The sequence below is a fragment of the Melitaea cinxia genome, chromosome Z (assembly GCF_905220565.1).
Source record: "Melitaea cinxia chromosome Z, ilMelCinx1.1, whole genome shotgun sequence".
Lineage (NCBI taxonomy): Eukaryota > Metazoa > Arthropoda > Insecta > Lepidoptera > Nymphalidae > Melitaea > Melitaea cinxia.
In genome coordinates, this window is record NC_059424.1 from 21,496,723 (window position 1) to 21,513,886 (window position 17,164).

The following is a 17,164-nucleotide window of genomic DNA, read 5'->3' on the forward strand; positions in this document are numbered from 1 at the left end:
CAATTTCACAACGTTATAATGAGCAAGGTTTGATCTCAAGAATAACAATAACTTAATAACTTATATGAAAAATACAGGAGGATTACGGGAACAAGGATTGGCGAAAAGATTGACTCACCAAATGACCGCTACTCCCATATTCTGTCTTCTCTGCTTCTCGAGACACAAAAGAATTTTTATTTGGTTCGAAGGATCTCTGTTCACGTAGAATATTCGCGTAATTTTTGTAGACGAATTTCGACGTCGAAAAACACGAAAACTACGGAGTCTATAAGAGAATCCTCACCGGCTGCGCCACTTTTGGTTTCGGAGCGTTTGGAAACAATTTATACTAATTACTACTAACTAACTTAATTTAATTAAAAATAAAATGAAAGACATGTAACCGATTTGGAGGCTTTAATGTCTCTGCTTAACTACTACAGTCTTGGGCCCAGCGGATGTCAGGGGGGGCCGACCAGACGCTGAGTTTGCGTCTCTTGCTTATTTCTATGAATCTTATACATTGTAACGTATCCTATGTTCTACCTAATCTAGAGCGGATGGACGAGTCGTAATTATAACTATCTATAAAACTAGTTATCAACAACAGTACAAAGTATTCACAGATACCCTCTTCAAAAAATATTATTTTCTGTGTGTTTTGCGATTGTTCCTTTGTTTCGCCGCACATCGCTATACAATTTTTGTTGTAAATTTAATTTTATGTTTTCATATAAACGAATATCGAGGCGAACGGAAGTTGAGAGGGAGATATAAGTGAAGATAGAAAGAGAGAGAGCTATATAGTAACTCCTTGAATATAGTTCCACTTAGTCACTTTCATTCCCTTTCAATATTTCCCATTCTGTTTAGAAAATTAGGATGAACATTGACATGATCCCGTGGTGTAGTGGTTATCACGTCTGCGTTACGCGCAGGAGGTCGCCAGTTCGATCCTGGCCGGAATCATGTCGTTTTTATTTTATATTCATTATTACTAATAAAACTTTATGCTATAAAATATGTTCTAATATTTACTTATTGCGTCAGTTACGTTTTTAACATTATTAATACTTTTTCAATACACAACTAGGTTTGTAAAGAAGCGTACGGCTCACCTGATGGTTAGCGATTACCGTGGCTTATAGATGTCTGCAACCCCAGAAGTATCGCAAGCACGTTGCCGACCGAAAGATATTAACCAGAAAATTTAGGGTTGTATTTATTTTTCAACGCCAAATCATAATAAAATAAAGAATAAATAATTTATCTAAAAATTAAAAAGAAATTAGGGGTGGACTACCCTCAATATTTAGGGGGATGAATAATAGATGTTGTCGATCCTCAGACTTACTCGATATACACACAAAATTTCATGAGAATCGGTCAAGCCGTTTTGGAGGAGTTTAACTACGAACACCGCGACACAAGCATTTTATATATTAGATCATTTTCATATTTAAATAGTAACTCCTTGAATATAGTTCCACTTAGTCACTTTCATTCCCTTTCAATATTTCCGATTGTGTTTAGAAAATTAGGATGTACATTGACATGATTCCGTGGTGTAGTTGGTATCACATCTGCGTTACGCGCAGGAGGTCGCCAGTTCGATCCTGGCCGGAATCATGTCTTTTTTATTTTATATTCATTATTACTAATAAAACTTTTTGCCATAAAACATGTTCTAATATTTACTCATTGCGTCATTTACGTTTTTAACATTATTAATACTTTTTTTAAATACACAACTAGGTTTGTAAACGAGCGTATGGCTCACCTGATGGTTAGCGATTACCGTGGCTTATAGATGTCTGCAACATCAGAAGGATCGTAAGTTGTCACCTTACTTACACACCAACACAACACTGATTTGAAAGCAATTTTGTATGGTTAATATTCTTCCGTAGTTTAGATTAGTTTTAGTAAATAAAATTTTCATAAACAATATCTCTAGAGACGAGTGTTGTAAGAACACATTTAAAAATTACTATCACGGAACAAATATAAGTATTCTATTTGTCAGTTCCTCAAAAATTTGGCACTTAGCACGTTAGTAAAAAAAAAGTATGTTACACGGAAGTACAGCGCTATTTCAATACATTTTAAACCGTACTCGTTGGTCTAGAGTTATGTAACTTGTTGATCTATCTGACTTTATACGAGTTTAATTACGACTTACAGTTATAGGCATTTCTCTGCTATTGGAAAAAAATTGTATATATTAACGTGAGTTTATCGGAATCTGGGTGTTCGTGTTTTCGGTGTTATAGTTTCTAATGAGTTTGATTTTCTTTCAACACGTTTATACTCTTTATTGTACACGATTAAAAGAAACAACAAAATAATAACATAAAATGAAAGATGTACAAAGGCGGTGTTATCGCTGAAAGAGCGATCTCTTCCAAACAACTTTTATTTATTTATTTATTTAACACTAACAAGATAGACACTGACAATAGACAGATATAATCATAAAAAATGATCCTAAAAGCTAAGCGTTATCTTAGTTATATATTTTTGGTACAGGACACGAAACGAAATATATAATAAGTAATTATATATTGCGTTTCGTGTCCTATAAAGCTGAAGAGTTTGTTTGTTTGATCGCGCTAATATCAGAAACTACTGGTCCGATTTGAAAAATTATATATTAGATAGCCCATTTATCGACAAAGTTTATAGGCTATATATCATCACGCAAAGACCAAAAGGAGCGGAGCACCGATGAAGAATGTTTCAAAGTCGGGGGTTCTTTTTTCCTTTTGAGAGCTTCCGCTGCGTGCGCTGTGAAAACGGTTAAAGTTTCTTAAAAATCATGTATGACAGAATTGATCCTCTTCAAAATTTCTAAAAAAAAAAAAACTCCGCGACAACATATATCTATCTTTTAAGGTTGGCTCACTATAACCTTTTTTATGCTAACCAAGTTTGTTCTAAAATAATCTATTATTTGCGAAGATGTTCTTATAAACATGATATTAATCCTTATCTAAATAAATTCGTTATTCATCACAAGTATTTAATTTAAAACAAAATAGCCTTTTACATAATTCGATTTCAATGAGTATCTCAGGAGATATCGCAGTTTTAAAATAACATCGCAGCAAAATAATGATCAAGTATTGTGCGCGCCTCTGTTCCACGCGGACGAAGTCGCGCGCGAAGCTAGTTACTTATAATATACTTAGGTACCAGATAATTTATTTTTTATTTTTTGTGTAGTTTTGGGTGAATTTATTTGACGTTTGGAATTTAAGAGCTTTTTTATGACCTAAGTCTCATAATGGTTTATGTCTATCAAAACAGTTGATTATCATCACTACATACTACAAAACAAAGTCGCTTCCCGCTGTCTGTATGCTTAGATCTTGAAAATTAAGCAATGCATTTTGATGCGGTTTTCTTTCGTAAATAGAGTGATTCCAGAGGAAGGTATATATGTATAATATATTTATAATACATGCATAATATAGTAGAGGAGCACTGATAGTTTTAGAGGTTTCTAATGTGATGACGTAATTAAACACATTTTTTTGAGCTTACATTGCAAACGCTGGCTAAACCCTACGAGATAGATTAAAATAATGTACTACAGTATTGTACACCTTAAAAAGGTCTGCAAAAAAGTCTACAACGGTATATGTCTATGTTTTAGGTCTACAATAAACTTTTTTTATCCTTTACTTTTTACGAGAAATATGACTACTAAATATTTTCGATTTTTTTTGTGGGCCTCCCACCGTGCCTTGGAGAGCACGTTACGCCGTCGGTCCCGGTTATTATCATGTACACTTGATAGCGATCGTTACTCATAGTAGGGAATATATCCGCCAACCCGCATTGGAGCAGCGTGGTGGATTAAGCTCTGATCCTTCTCCTACGTGGGGAAAGAGGCCTATGCCCAGTAGTGGGATATTACGGGCTGAAGCGTAATATTTTCGTAGATACAACTTATAACTGGTAATAAGTATATTTATTATCAGCATTGCACCCGAGCGAAGCCGAGGCAGTTCGCTAGTGCAATTATATAGAACCTAATAGATCTAACATGATCCTTGTAGCTATGATAAATAAGTACTTATATTGATAAATTAACTAGCTTTGCCTGTCTTCTTCAAGGTGAAACAATACGGTAGTAGATTAAAATTTAGCTGCAGTGTTTGCAGTGGAATGTATACAACCTTCAGTATGCAACGATGAAAAACCTGTCAATTGTACTGGCAAGAAGTACTATTGGCAGCTTTCAATTTGCAATCGTTTACACACTCTGAAGTAATTGAGCCAAGTCAAACAACTCAAATCGTTATAGGCGTTCATGATTTTCTTAAACACGATATTTATGTGAGGACTTCTCATCTACAAACAAACAGTATAGAAATTTTAATATCTGTAAAAGTGATTAACTATGTACAGCATTTATTACCCTCGTTAAACGGGATTATAATATATTTATTACTGACAGCAATTTTACTAAAGTAGCAGTAAATTTGTTGATATAAATCGCATGATATATGAGTCAGTTCGGAGTTTCAGGATACACTTCGTAGCTGTTCATGACGACTGACGTTTTAAAATCTACCTCTATACCTGTTATGTGTCCAGTAAACAAGCCTTCTTTAAAGAGCTACTAAATGTGCAGCAATGTAATGAGAGAGTACTGTACTCATATAAATTGATTATAGAACACAGTACCTAATCAACCAGGTATATTTAAACTTTTTAGTGTTTGTAAACATACGGACAATCGCTAATGAAAAGAATAGAAGGAGTTCATTGTTAAGTTCAGCATTGTACGCGGTGTGCAGCGGCCTACTGCCAGCGACTGCAGAAATCTATCAGGGAACGCTTGCCGCACACGCGCCGCTGCGCCGCTCCGACGCATACCTCCCGCTGCATTACGGCTCAAGCACGGCGCCCCGACATAACATGTGAATGGATTTGCCAAATTTTTGGGCAAAACAAATAAAAGAGAACCGCGACAGCGGCGTTAAGGCGGGCGTGTCTATAAAAGGCCGAGAGGGGGGTGCGCGGGGGTGGTAACACGATCCGCGAGCTCCAGCCGGCCGGCCGCCCTGGAGCAGCGCGTGAGGCAGTGCGGTGGAGGGCGGAGGGGGCGGCGCGGGGGGAGGACGGAGCAGCTCGAGCGCCTGCGACGCCCGCTCCCGCTCTCACTAGTCGAACGGTGCCCGACCGGTAACGTAGCGCCGACTGCCGATCGAGAGACGAACCAGCGACAATGTCCGCCATGGCGAAGACTTCCAAGTACACCTACCGCAGCAGCGGCGGTGGCACCACCGACGTTAACATCGAGTACAGCGCCGACCTGAGTGCTCTCTCCAGGCTGGAGGTAGCGGCCTTGAAATCAGTGCAGTGTTTGTGAAGTGTTTGCGGACACATGATAGAATATGTTGTATTTTTCAGGACAAGATTCGTCTCCTCCAAGATGATCTGGAATCCGAAAGGGAGCTACGTCAGAGGGTAAGCCTTCGAACGCGCGAAATGTGATATGTGCGGGCGCCACGGCCATAGCGGGCGCGCTGGCGCAGGTGTGGGCGGGGTGGGCGCCGCTCACACGCCTCTATTAATACCGCCGCCCTCCATTTTATTTTTTGCCCTTTCGCACCCTTATGGAAATCATTATTTAACTATAACGTTTCGTAAAACATTTATGTAACTAAATTCATTTTAGTAATTTTTCTCTGTATGTACTAACAAAAATCTGCTTTTGTTAAAAAACTTTACTAAGGGCCTTACAATATAATACTACACATTAGTACCTAACACATAATTATTATGTTATATTGTGAAATTAATTTTATGTTTTCACATTATTATATACACTTGTATCAAAAAAAAAAATCATTTAAACCGCAAATTTATATAATTTGCTGTAAAAATAAAATATCATTATATTTTCGAATAAAAAATCGATATAATTGATAATAATTAGTAACTATCGTGTAAATTATCAGCTCGTAGTAAGGACATTAGCAATAACAGATATTTTCTTACAATCATCATTTCAAACTTAAAGTTCGTAAGTAATTAAATAAAACAAAAAAATATTGTACCCTGTAAGGTACTTATCAGTCCGTAAATTTTCCATTGCTTGACAGAATACAAAGCTTTTCTAAGCGATAGAAAGGAAATCTTAATTAAAAATTTAACTATCATTTAACAATCGATTCCTATCGTTACTTGAGGTCGGGTTCGTTCTCGTCACCGATATTCGCATGGTCTATTTTAGTCAATTGCACCGGTGAACAGAGCGGGCGAGCGCGCGCAAGTGGCCGCGTCCACGGACCGCCACCGCCTTCCTCCACGCACGCGATATATTTAGACACGCAGCAAAGCATTCTGTGAAACCTCGACGTCTCTTCGGTCGCACTTTTGAAACTGGGCCAAACGATGCTCGTTCCTGCTGAGAATGCTACAATATTTAAATATAATAATAGACCGTGGTAAAGTAGCGAAAATATCCGACTTAGTCACTGCCGTGAGACGCGGTCGGATGCTAATTTTAGATGGACATAATACTGAAATATGCGAAGGACGTATTTTCGATTAAAGATGTTGTTACACAACTACGCGTTATGTAAAGATAATTCGATTATTTGATACAATTACAATTATCGAGTCTCATTAATATCAAATCAAACATTTATTAAAAACTTTTAAAATCCTACCATATTTAAACTACAACAGATCATACTACACCACAAATACTTAATAAAGAAATACAAGCACACAAGTAACGTCTTCAATTAACAATCAGTAACAAAGTAAAAAATGAATTAGTATCAATATTTAACAATGCATTGATATTCCAGATCGAAAGGGAGAAGGCAGATTTGAGCGTGCAAGTAATCCAGCTCTCGGAGAGGCTGGAGGAAGCTGAGGGCGGAGCTGAAAGCCAGGTAAACAAACCGTACTTAATACGCCCTCTTACTTTACTAATATCACAATAGCAAACACCCTACAGAACTGTCGTTTGTCGTTCAGTAAGTAAGAAGAATATATCGGACTACAGAAAGACCAAATTTGTAAAATATCTGTAAAATGAGAAAAAAGACTGAAGCCAGAAAATTGACCAAAAATTTTAAGAATTTCCAAAATAAATTAGATACTCCGGGAGTTGAAGAAAAAAAATGGATCACCAAACGCACTCAACATTACAATAATAATTTATTGAGACTTGAAACTTGGATAAAATCAAACATTATTTTTATTATATAGTATGTGTTGCCATGCGAAAAATTAATAATTTTTATTGCTTCTGCGAAATATTTTGCTATGCGATATCTGAATAGATTTTGTTATTTGTTTTATTTCAGGTACTTTTATATTTGAAAGAAACTTAAATATTTGTAACATTTAATAAAAATAATTAATTTAAAAAAATAGTTATATTACCACAATTAAATTACATAAGTACTGAATTACTGATTAACTAAGCTGTTTTCAATCTTCAGATGTATGCTACAGTAAAAGTCAAATATGTTCCCCAATGAATATATTCTGGGAACACAATTTGAATCAAATCTGCATTTTTCAGTTCGAGATCAACAGAAAACGTGATACCGAGCTGACCAAACTCCGCAAGCTTCTGGAAGATGTCCACCTGGAGTCAGAAGAAACCGCTCACCTCCTCAAGAAGAAGCACCAAGAGATTGTGGTTGACTTCCAGGACCAAATCGATAAACTCACCCACAGCAAAAGCAGGTGAGGCATACCTACTAACATTGTGACCACTTAAAACTAATAATACGTGTATATACGTTAGTTGTAAGTGCTGTGCGTTTTTGCGAAATGCTGTGCGTCAATTAAATACTTTCATATTATATCTTTCTGATGATCTACGACGAAAACGTTTTGTTGAAATTTGTGATTGCATTGCCATTTCCTTTGTCTTCAGAGTCGAGAAAGAAAAGGCTAAATTCCAAGCCGAAGTTTACGAGCTGTTGGCCCAAGTGGAGAACGTAACAAAGGAGAAAATCTCAATCTCCAAGACTTGTGAAAAACTCGAAATCACTATCAGTGAACTCCACGTTAAGATCGAAGAACTGAACCGTACTATTGTTGATATCACATCTCACAAGCAGCGCCTGTCCCAGGAGAATGTTGAGCTCATCAAGGAAGTTCAGGACCTTAAGGTGCGCTTAAAATCACATACGTTTCCGTTTTCTATAGTTAGAAAGCAAACTTGATTATAATATTTCTGTGATGTGTTTTCAGGTGAACATTGAGAACGTCGTGTACCTTAGGAGCCAGTTGGCAAGCCAGCTCGAGGACGCGCGTCGTAGGCTCGAAGACGATGAGAGGAGGCGCTCTCTGCTCGAGGCCAACCTACACCAGGTATTACAAAAACCTTGACCTTGCTTTACATTTGTGTGTTCGCTCCATTATTTTTATTAATAAAACAAACATGTCTGACACGCATAAAATATTTTTTTTACATCTATATTTTAGCTAATCTATTACACATACGTAACACAAACTTGTTTGACTAGGTTGAAATCGATTTGGAATCGGTTCGCGTGCAATTAGAAGAAGAGTCTGAGGCGCGTTTGGACCTTGAGCGCCAATTAGTCAAATCCAATGGCGAAGTTCAGCACTGGAGGTCCAAGTACGAAGCTGAGGCTGCGGCAAGAGCTGAAGAAATCGAGGAGATCCGCCGCAAGTACTCCATCCGCATCCAGGAACAAGAAGAACAAATCGAGACCCTCATCGCCAAGATCAGCAACGTTGAGAAGCAGAAGTCCCGTCTTCAGTCTGAGGTGAGGTTTTATTAATGCTACCTTTCTTGGAATAGAAAATTAGTCGAGTATATAATAAGTATAAATATTAATTTTAACTACCATTAGGTTGAAGTGCTCATCATCGACCTGGAGAAGGCCAACGGAACGGCCCGGGAGCTCCAAAAGAGGACGGAACAGCTGGAACGTGTCAACATCGAGATCAAGTCTCGCCTGGAAGAAACGGTGCAGCTTTACGAACAGAGCCAGCGTGACTTACGTAACAAGCAAACCGAAATCCAACGCATTTCTCATGAGCTCGACAAGACTCGTGAACAGAAGGATGCCCTCGGTCGCGAAAACAAGAAACTGGGTGGTGAGTAATTTTCGCTATTTAAATATTATACACACAACAAACACAGAACATTTTTTTAACGAATACAACACCAAAACAAGGCATACATACTAAATATATTGTTCACCTTTTTTAGTAATTTTTTTTAATTCGTTTTAGTTATGTCATCTAAAAATAGTTATGTCGTTTTGTACCCAACAACATAACAACATAAAAATGTAACATAATAATGTTAGCAACACTAACAATACAAAACTGCCAGAATTATGGGGTTTTTTACCAATTACAAAGTGTAAGAATATTTCACTAAGCCTTAAATTATTAATACATACAATATTAAATAATAAATTAATAGCTTTGAGAACTATCGTCGCACAAAAAAAGGAAAACGAAGAATAAGAAAGATAAATAGTGATTAATTATCATTCCTTTGACCATTTTAGATGGTGAGAAGTGGTGAGTTTGTTAGATTTCAAAATTTAACGGTTACTTAATATTAGTAGGCTTAGTCAGATCTTAAGCATAGCAGAATAAAAAGCACGAAATTTTACCGAATAGATGAGTTGCACGATGCCCGCGCCAACATCACGGAGTTGACCCGCCGTCTTCACGAGCTCGAGATCGAGCTGCGCCGTCTTGAGAACGAGCGAGAAGAACTCACCGCTGCCTACAAGGAAGCTGAAGCCGTAAGTCTACACAGTCACTGAATTTAACACCAATATAAGAAAACAGGGATGGAAATCACACATACGATTTGGACTTGGTCAAATACCAAATTCAGGAATTCTGTAAAAGCTAATATATATCCCATCCGATAATATATCCATCTTATAATTAAAAAGTTTGACAAAATTTCGTAATTGCGATTCTACTGGTTTTGATTTTGCACACATTATTATCTTTGTTTAATGTATCCGACAAGATATTCTGTACCTTTTCTTTTTAGTACACTAAATAACAATATGTTTATCACAATACGTTCAAATAAACTATGAGTACGCTAGAACACTTACATAACAATAAAGAAAATTCTTTGTTCCACTAATTGTCATTTTCTGGCGTGTAATCAAACTCTGGTTCTATGTTACACGGATTTCCTATTAAGCTGAGTGCTGATTGTTGACTATGACTTTGCCAGACAGTTTTGCCAAAAAAAATGACATGCAATCAAGTTTGAGATATGCGTAGTTTTGCCAAATGATTAACAAATGACTATATCAATGATAAACTCACTGATTTGCGTTGCCTGCTCAGTGTTAAAATTGTAGTACATTTTCAAAGAAATAGACATGCATGGGTATAGTCAAAGGTCAAGTAAATCATTGTAATAAAAATCAGTAACGCCTTCGCCATCATGAGTCAATAGATTATAATTAAATGAAAAACTGGTTAAAATAGGTATAATTAACTGATAAATCAGTTTATCATATAGAAAAAAATACAATCTTAAATGTGGATAACCATAGCAATTAGTAGACCATGAGCATCATAATAATATCATAATAGGGCCATAAAATTTAATTAGCCCAAAATCTTTCCCTTTCGATATAATACATATTTGATTAAAAATTTCAAGTAGGAATAATCTTATTATCGTGATCTAATGTCGTCAATACAAAAAAAATTAAACACAGACGTTGAATGAACATTTAACACTTCTTTTTGTTTTATATTCTTTTTCTAATCTTTCTAGGGTCGCAAAGCCGAAGAGCAACGTTCTCAGAGGCTGACCGCTGAATTCGGCCAGTTCCGCCATGAGGCTGAACGTCGCCTTCAGGAGAAGGAAGAAGAAATTGAATCCATCCGGTAAGTTGTAACTTTCGAACTTTCTAAAGCAGATATAAAATACTTCAATTTTTCTTTATAAAAAATTACAAAGTTTTCTCAAAAGTATAGTTCTAATTAATTTTACGTGTCAATCTTCGTTTGTAATTTCAACGGCAACAAGTTCTATTTTTAAACTTAGATCCAAGTAACGAAATATCACATTAACTGTCAACTTTCGAAGACGTAAATGCTTGTCTTACGACAATGTTAGTATTTCCGACAAGACTCAGTTGCGTCCGTTCCTTATTTATCTCCAATTATTGGCAAGCGTTTTATTTAAATATATCTCGATCTTCTATTGGTGCATATCAGTAATTATCAAATACAAACTTTGGCACTGCGGTGATTTGAAATTGTACAGACGTCAGTGTTTCTCACCCACACGCGGCGCGCGCTCGTTATATACGAATAAATGGTGAACATTTAGTATTTTATTGAACACAACAAAAGAAACCTTCCTAAAGTTGCAACATGCCACCAGTTAAAGTCCCCGAGACTCCCAAATGGACGAAACCTCCTACAGCCATTTACGAAAACAATTATGGCTATGGAATCAACTATTACCAGCCCATGATTGATTATATTACTGCTAAAAATCAAGGAGAAAATGTCAAACCTCCACACTTACCGTGGAACAATGAAAGGGGATTGGAAAAATACAGATTCGACAAACCAGTGAAGACTTACTCTGAAGGTGACGTTGTAAAATTGTCGCAAGAAGTTGCTGAAAAAGCGAAAAACCATCTCGATACGTATAGTGTTGGTAGGAGAACTCCTTTTTCGGTTATCGCTACCGCTGCTGCAACTAATATCACAAAGCACGTTGGTGTTAAAAGTGTTTCTGTGAAAAGTAAAAAGAAAAGGGTTGAGAAGGAAAACTTTAAAATCGAACGACGTAGTAAGATCGACGATTTAAATAAAACTCTCGATCTGTATAATGCACAATTAAACGTAGGAACTGAGTTGAGAGGTAAAGCTCAAATATATCGTGGCAAATCAGCGAAAGCTATAGCTCAAACTCTTCTCGAAGAAACAAGACAAAATGCAGCTGATGGAAAAATTAAAAAAGTGGACATTAAAACGAAGAACTTCGACTTAGATCCAGTTACCGAAAAGCTATCGAAAAGCGTTTCTGTATTTTCTAAAACTAAATTAAATGACGAATTCGATGAAAAGTTACAAGAAATCGCTGCCATTGCCAAGAAAACACCTAAAGTTTGTGTCGTACAAATCGAAACTGATATACCTTCTATAAATACTGAATATGTACAAAAAATAAACGAACTAAAGCAAACCATAAATCAGTTTGAGCAATTAAATACGTCTCTGTTCGTTGATCAAAGGTATAGTTTCAAAGTACTAGAAATAATCGAAGCTCATCATATTCGGTTACATAGATTTCATAGTAAAGTATATATTATTTTATTTATTATTTAATGTCTGTTTTTTTTTACAATAGCAAACAGACCAGTATTGAAATTGAGCAGTTGAATGCTCGTGTTGTTGAGGCTGAGACTAAACTCAAGACCGAGGTGACCCGCATCAAGAAGAAGCTCCAGATCCAGATCACAGAACTCGAGCTGTCCCTTGATGTCGCTAACAAGACCAACATTGATCTTCAGAAGACCATTAAGAAACAATCTCTGCAGGTAAACACACACACACACACTCATCAGCTTATCGCAGTCCACTGCTGAACATAGGCCTCCTCATGATCGCGCCAAAAATGGCGTGAACTCATGTGTTTTACTCATAGTAACCACGCTGGGCAGGCGAGTTGGTAACCGCAGGGATGGCTTTGTCACACCGAAGACGCTGCTACCTGTCTTCGGTCTGTGTATTTAAAAGTCAGCAGTTGGATGTTTATCCCGCTATCGGTTGGATTTTTAAGTTCCAAGGTGGTAGTGGAACTGTTTTATCCCTTAGTCGCCTCTTATGACATCCGTGGGAAGAAAGGGGTTGGCTATATTCTTTACTGCCGTAACCACACAGCAGGTTAACAAGCTGTAATAATACTTGCTTTTTTCATAATAAAAATATTTTGTTTCATGTTATTGTAACTAACCGTACAATAATGAGCGATTTTTAATGCATAGTTATTTTTTTAGCTCACTGAGATCCAAAGTCACTACGATGAGGTCCAGAGGCAATTGCAAGTAACTCTTGACCAGTATGGTGTCGCTCAACGCAGAATTCAGTCTCTCACTGGCGAGGTTGAAGAAATCCGTGGCAATTACGAACAGGTTAGGGACGCTGAAATTAAAATTTATATTGTCATCACTACTTTTTAAAATAGATATATAGTATATATTATATATTTCTTCCAGGCCCTCCGTGCCAAGCGCACTGTTGAACAGTCCTTCGAAGAGGCGCAAACCCGTATTAACGAGCTCACAGTCATCAACGTCAATCTGTCCAGCAGCAAGGCCAAGATTGAGCAGGAGCTGGCTGTGGTTGCCGCTGACTACGACGAGATCACCAAGGAGCTGCGCGTAGCTGACGAAAGATACCAGCGCGTTCAGGTAGCTATTGTTAATAATTAATTTGTTTATTTTATTCCTTAGTTGCTAAGGAAGTATTTAATTATTTTGCGTTTCATTGCAGACTGAACTAAAACATACCGTTGAACACTTACACGAGGAACAAGAAAGGATTGTTAAGGTCGAAGCTGTTAAGAAGTCTCTCGAAATCGAAGTCAAGGTATTGTATTACTGCAGTATATATATTGATACCTACATAGTTTAGGTACATAAACTATAATAACATACAAAATTATCATTTTTTATCAGAATCTCTCTGTACGTCTGGAGGAAGTTGAAGCAAATGCCATAGTTGGTGGCAGGCGCATCATCAGCAAACTCGAGGCCCGCATCAAGGATATGGAACTGGAGATGGACGAGGAGAAGAGGAGGCACGCTGAAACCATCAAGATCCTCCGCAAGAAGGAGCGTCAACTCAAGGAAGTCATAATCCAATGCGAGGAAGATCAGAAGAACATCTCTCTCCTCCAGGACTCACTGGAGAAATGTACTCAGAAAGTTAACATCTACAAGAGGCAGTTGACGGAACAGGTAAGATTAGACAAAATAATAGACAATTTAAGACTAGTCCTACAGTATCTAACATTGTTGTCTTACGTCAACAGGAGGGCGTTTCTCAACAGAGCGTAACACGGGTACGCCGATTCCAGCGCGAACTGGAAGCCGCCGAAGACCGCGCTGACGTCGCTGAGAGCAATCTCTCACTCATCCGTGCCAAGCACCGCACCTTCGTCACCACCTCCACGGTGCCCGGCTCCCAGGTCTACCTGGTCCAGGAGTCCCGCGCTCTCAGCACAGAGTGAAAAGCCAGTCTTCCGCCCCGCCCCACCAGCATTTTTTTCACCACTCGATAAAGGGGCGCAATTCCGGTCGGGTATAAACCTAGTCGTTCGTTAAGTGATGTTTGAATTCCGATAGATAGCGCTAGTGAGCGTGCGAGCACAGTAGCGCCATCTAGACGATGCCGGAATTGCGAACGGGGACGCTCGCTCAGCGGCTAGGCTCGCCCTAACGTTGCCGTGTCTCCACAGTACTATGGCTGGCCGCCGACCTAGCGTCCCCTGAGATTTTTTCTATTGTAATACCAAATCAAATCAATAAAGGAACCAAAAACTCAGTAATCTTTTTATTTTAAATTATTTTCTAATTTAAGGTTACCAGCGTTTGACGTTTACTTTACGTACCGTAACTTAGGTGCAGTAGTTTAAAGTAAAGAATTATTTTATAATATTATTTATTATATGTGAATCGCGTACTGTACGTTTGTAACTGTAACTTATAATTATAAAAATAAATGCTATTTATGTTACAGAGTTAAAGAAAACAAAAAAGGCAATAAAAATTCAAAAACATAATGGATTTTTATTTAAGAAATAACTTCAACTTAAAGATTTTTATAAAACCTTTTACTTTTGGATCAAAGTTAGGATCACATATTTATCACTGGAATTTAATAAAGTGTTTTTTTTATGTTTAAAATAAACCATGAACTCAGGTGAAAACAAACACTGTATGGTCTACTTTACACTTACTAAACAACACATACCTACATTAAATATTTATATGCATAAAATCACCAAGCAACAAAAAAAAAAGAAATTTAACAGTACGTCTTGTAAAAAAATCGTTCCCATTTTCACAGGATTTTTTATTAACTAAAATTTTTACGCTTAGTATTAATAATCATACTCCACACTACGACGATCTTCAATAAGATTGCTGGTGTAGGGTGGATGAGATTTATGTTTTGTCGAGGTTTTTTTAGATAAGATAAGATAAATCTTCGAAAATTAGAGTGAGAAAATAAAATAAGGTCGACTTAATCACTTGATGTATGGCTTATAAAATAAATAAGATTAATAAAAGTGAGGTGATGTTGTAACATTTAAATATCTTCTTTGTGTTTAATTAATAATGTAACCATATACAATTAATAATGTAACCATAAACATATGGGGTTCGAACCCCGCTGGAGCGGTCAATTTTTGATATGATATTCAAAAATGTTTAGAATTCCTAATGTGTGGGTAACACAAAAATAAAAATCGTACATATTAAAAATAGCATGGTGTCGTCTCCTGTCAAAGATTTTCATTGTAATATGAAACTTTGAATAGTTACGGGTCTCTGTAAAGAACTCACTATAGACGGCGCCACGGTTCGCTTAAACCGAAAATAAAAATCATTATATCAAAAATTTCGCTTCATTGGGTACATCGTTCCATAGCTTAATTGGTTAGAGCGCCGACACGGTCAGTCGGAGACGCGGGTTCGAACCCCGCTAGAGCGGTCAATTTTTGATATGATATTCAAAAATGTAACCATATATTTATTTTTGAATATAACAAAATTATAATCAGCTGTCTATATACGAAGTATAGTTATTCAGGAAAAACGAAATTTGTCTTTATGGAAGCAAGAGAAATCAATTTTTTTTGACCTTTTGATATATTTTGTTCTGTATCACGAAAAATCGACTACATAATTATTTACGATTGTGTTACGTCTTATGAGCTGTGAAGGCTTCAATTAAAACATGATTTATGATACACCATGGAAATGGAGTTATAACTTGTGCTGAAATTGTAATAAATTGGACGAGTACGATGTTGCGTGTAAAAAGTATATATATGCTTTAGAGTTAAACGTGAGGACTTGTTCTAAGCATATCACAATATCATAGCGATTATCTCACTTGTATCGCAGTGAGACGACTCATTGTGATTTTATTATTATTTTTAAATAATAATTATCATCGGTAGTTGCAACACAGTGTGGCTATTTATCTCTATCTATTTTGTTGCACGTCAAATAATTCTCTGTGTAGGTATTGCCAGGTAATTAATTAATCTTATTTATTAATCAGGTGTACGGTGAAATTTTTTATTAAAAATTAGTTATAAATAATTCGAATACGTTTTCAAAAAATATTTCAATTTTAAATTTTATTATCATAAAATTTTCTTACACGTCGCGGGTATTTAATAATATTTCCGAAATTAATTTATTATCAAATGTACATTTATTTATTTATGGAAACAAATAGTGCATAATAATTTTTATACATTGCACATATTTCGAATATCATCACCAGAACAGTTTCCAATGATTGACACATAAAAAGTACGTGACGTTGATGCACCTTAAGGGCCCCGTAAACGATCAAACTGTTTGTCAAATTTTTGTTTGACAAACGTGTTTGTCAATTTTTTTGAAAGTGTGTAAGCTTGTTTAGCGTTTTTGTCAAATAATGAAAATGTTTGACGTGTTTGATGGAAATTTTAAATTTACGGTGTGTTTAACAAACCTGTTTGATTGATTGATTGATTGATTGGTTTAATGACTTTCAAAACCTGTTTGATAGTATGCGACTGTGTTTGTCAAATAAAATCTTAGTTATCGCTTTGAAACCATGGAGAAGACGACTGCAATGGCTGTGTGTTTCTTTATAATTATAATAATAGTAACCGGAATGCTCCGGTATTTGTAAAGAGATATGCTTTCCATCTACAGCTCCAATGCAGTTATCAAAGTTCCACGTATTTCTAAATTGTCGTGTCAATATTTTCTAACTTTTTGGTGTTTTGAGTATCTGAAACATAAAAATACTTATTATTATTAATCATCAGTTTATTTCATGCATTGGTTTGATCGTATGCGCTTTTGTTTGATGTAAACATGAAGTTTGACAAACAAAATTGACAGTCAAATTTGACCGTGTA

General features: G+C 36.5%; 1 protein-coding gene, 1 long non-coding RNA gene and 2 other non-coding genes across 7 annotated transcripts; 3 read left to right on the plus strand and 1 right to left on the minus strand.

The window, feature by feature from the left end:
• The first annotated feature begins 878 nt into the window (after window positions 1-878).
• Window positions 879-951, plus strand: Trnav-uac. Its single transcript has one exon. It is a non-coding gene; the product is annotated as a tRNA-Val (tRNA).
• Window positions 952-1,538: 587 nt separating this feature from the next.
• Window positions 1,539-1,611, plus strand: Trnav-uac. The gene has a single exon. It is a non-coding gene; the product is annotated as a tRNA-Val (tRNA).
• Window positions 1,612-5,132: 3,521 nt separating this feature from the next.
• On the plus strand, window positions 5,133-14,559 carry LOC123668388 (paramyosin, long form). The gene is made up of 16 exons (XM_045602120.1): window positions 5,133-5,332; window positions 5,407-5,463; window positions 6,816-6,902; window positions 7,541-7,707; window positions 7,901-8,138; window positions 8,221-8,340; window positions 8,496-8,762; window positions 8,850-9,096; window positions 9,634-9,761; window positions 10,769-10,881; window positions 12,362-12,551; window positions 13,011-13,145; window positions 13,230-13,424; window positions 13,507-13,602; window positions 13,692-13,973; window positions 14,048-14,559. The coding sequence occupies exons 1-16, from the start codon at window positions 5,222-5,224 to the stop codon at window positions 14,243-14,245; spliced, it is 2,631 nt and encodes an 876-aa protein (XP_045458076.1). The 5' UTR covers window positions 5,133-5,221; the 3' UTR covers window positions 14,246-14,559.
• On the minus strand, window positions 5,896-10,266 carry LOC123668389. Of its 4 annotated transcripts, none has more exons than XR_006745574.1 (3): window positions 10,009-10,265; window positions 9,627-9,742; window positions 5,896-6,415 (listed from the first exon to the last, which is right to left on the minus strand). It is a non-coding gene; the product is annotated as an uncharacterized LOC123668389 (long non-coding RNA). The 4 variants fall into 4 exon arrangements; XR_006745575.1 differs by having other exon boundaries at window positions 5,896-6,406; window positions 10,009-10,263; XR_006745576.1 differs by having other exon boundaries at window positions 5,896-6,403; window positions 10,009-10,262.
• Window positions 14,560-17,164: the final 2,605 nt, after the last annotated feature.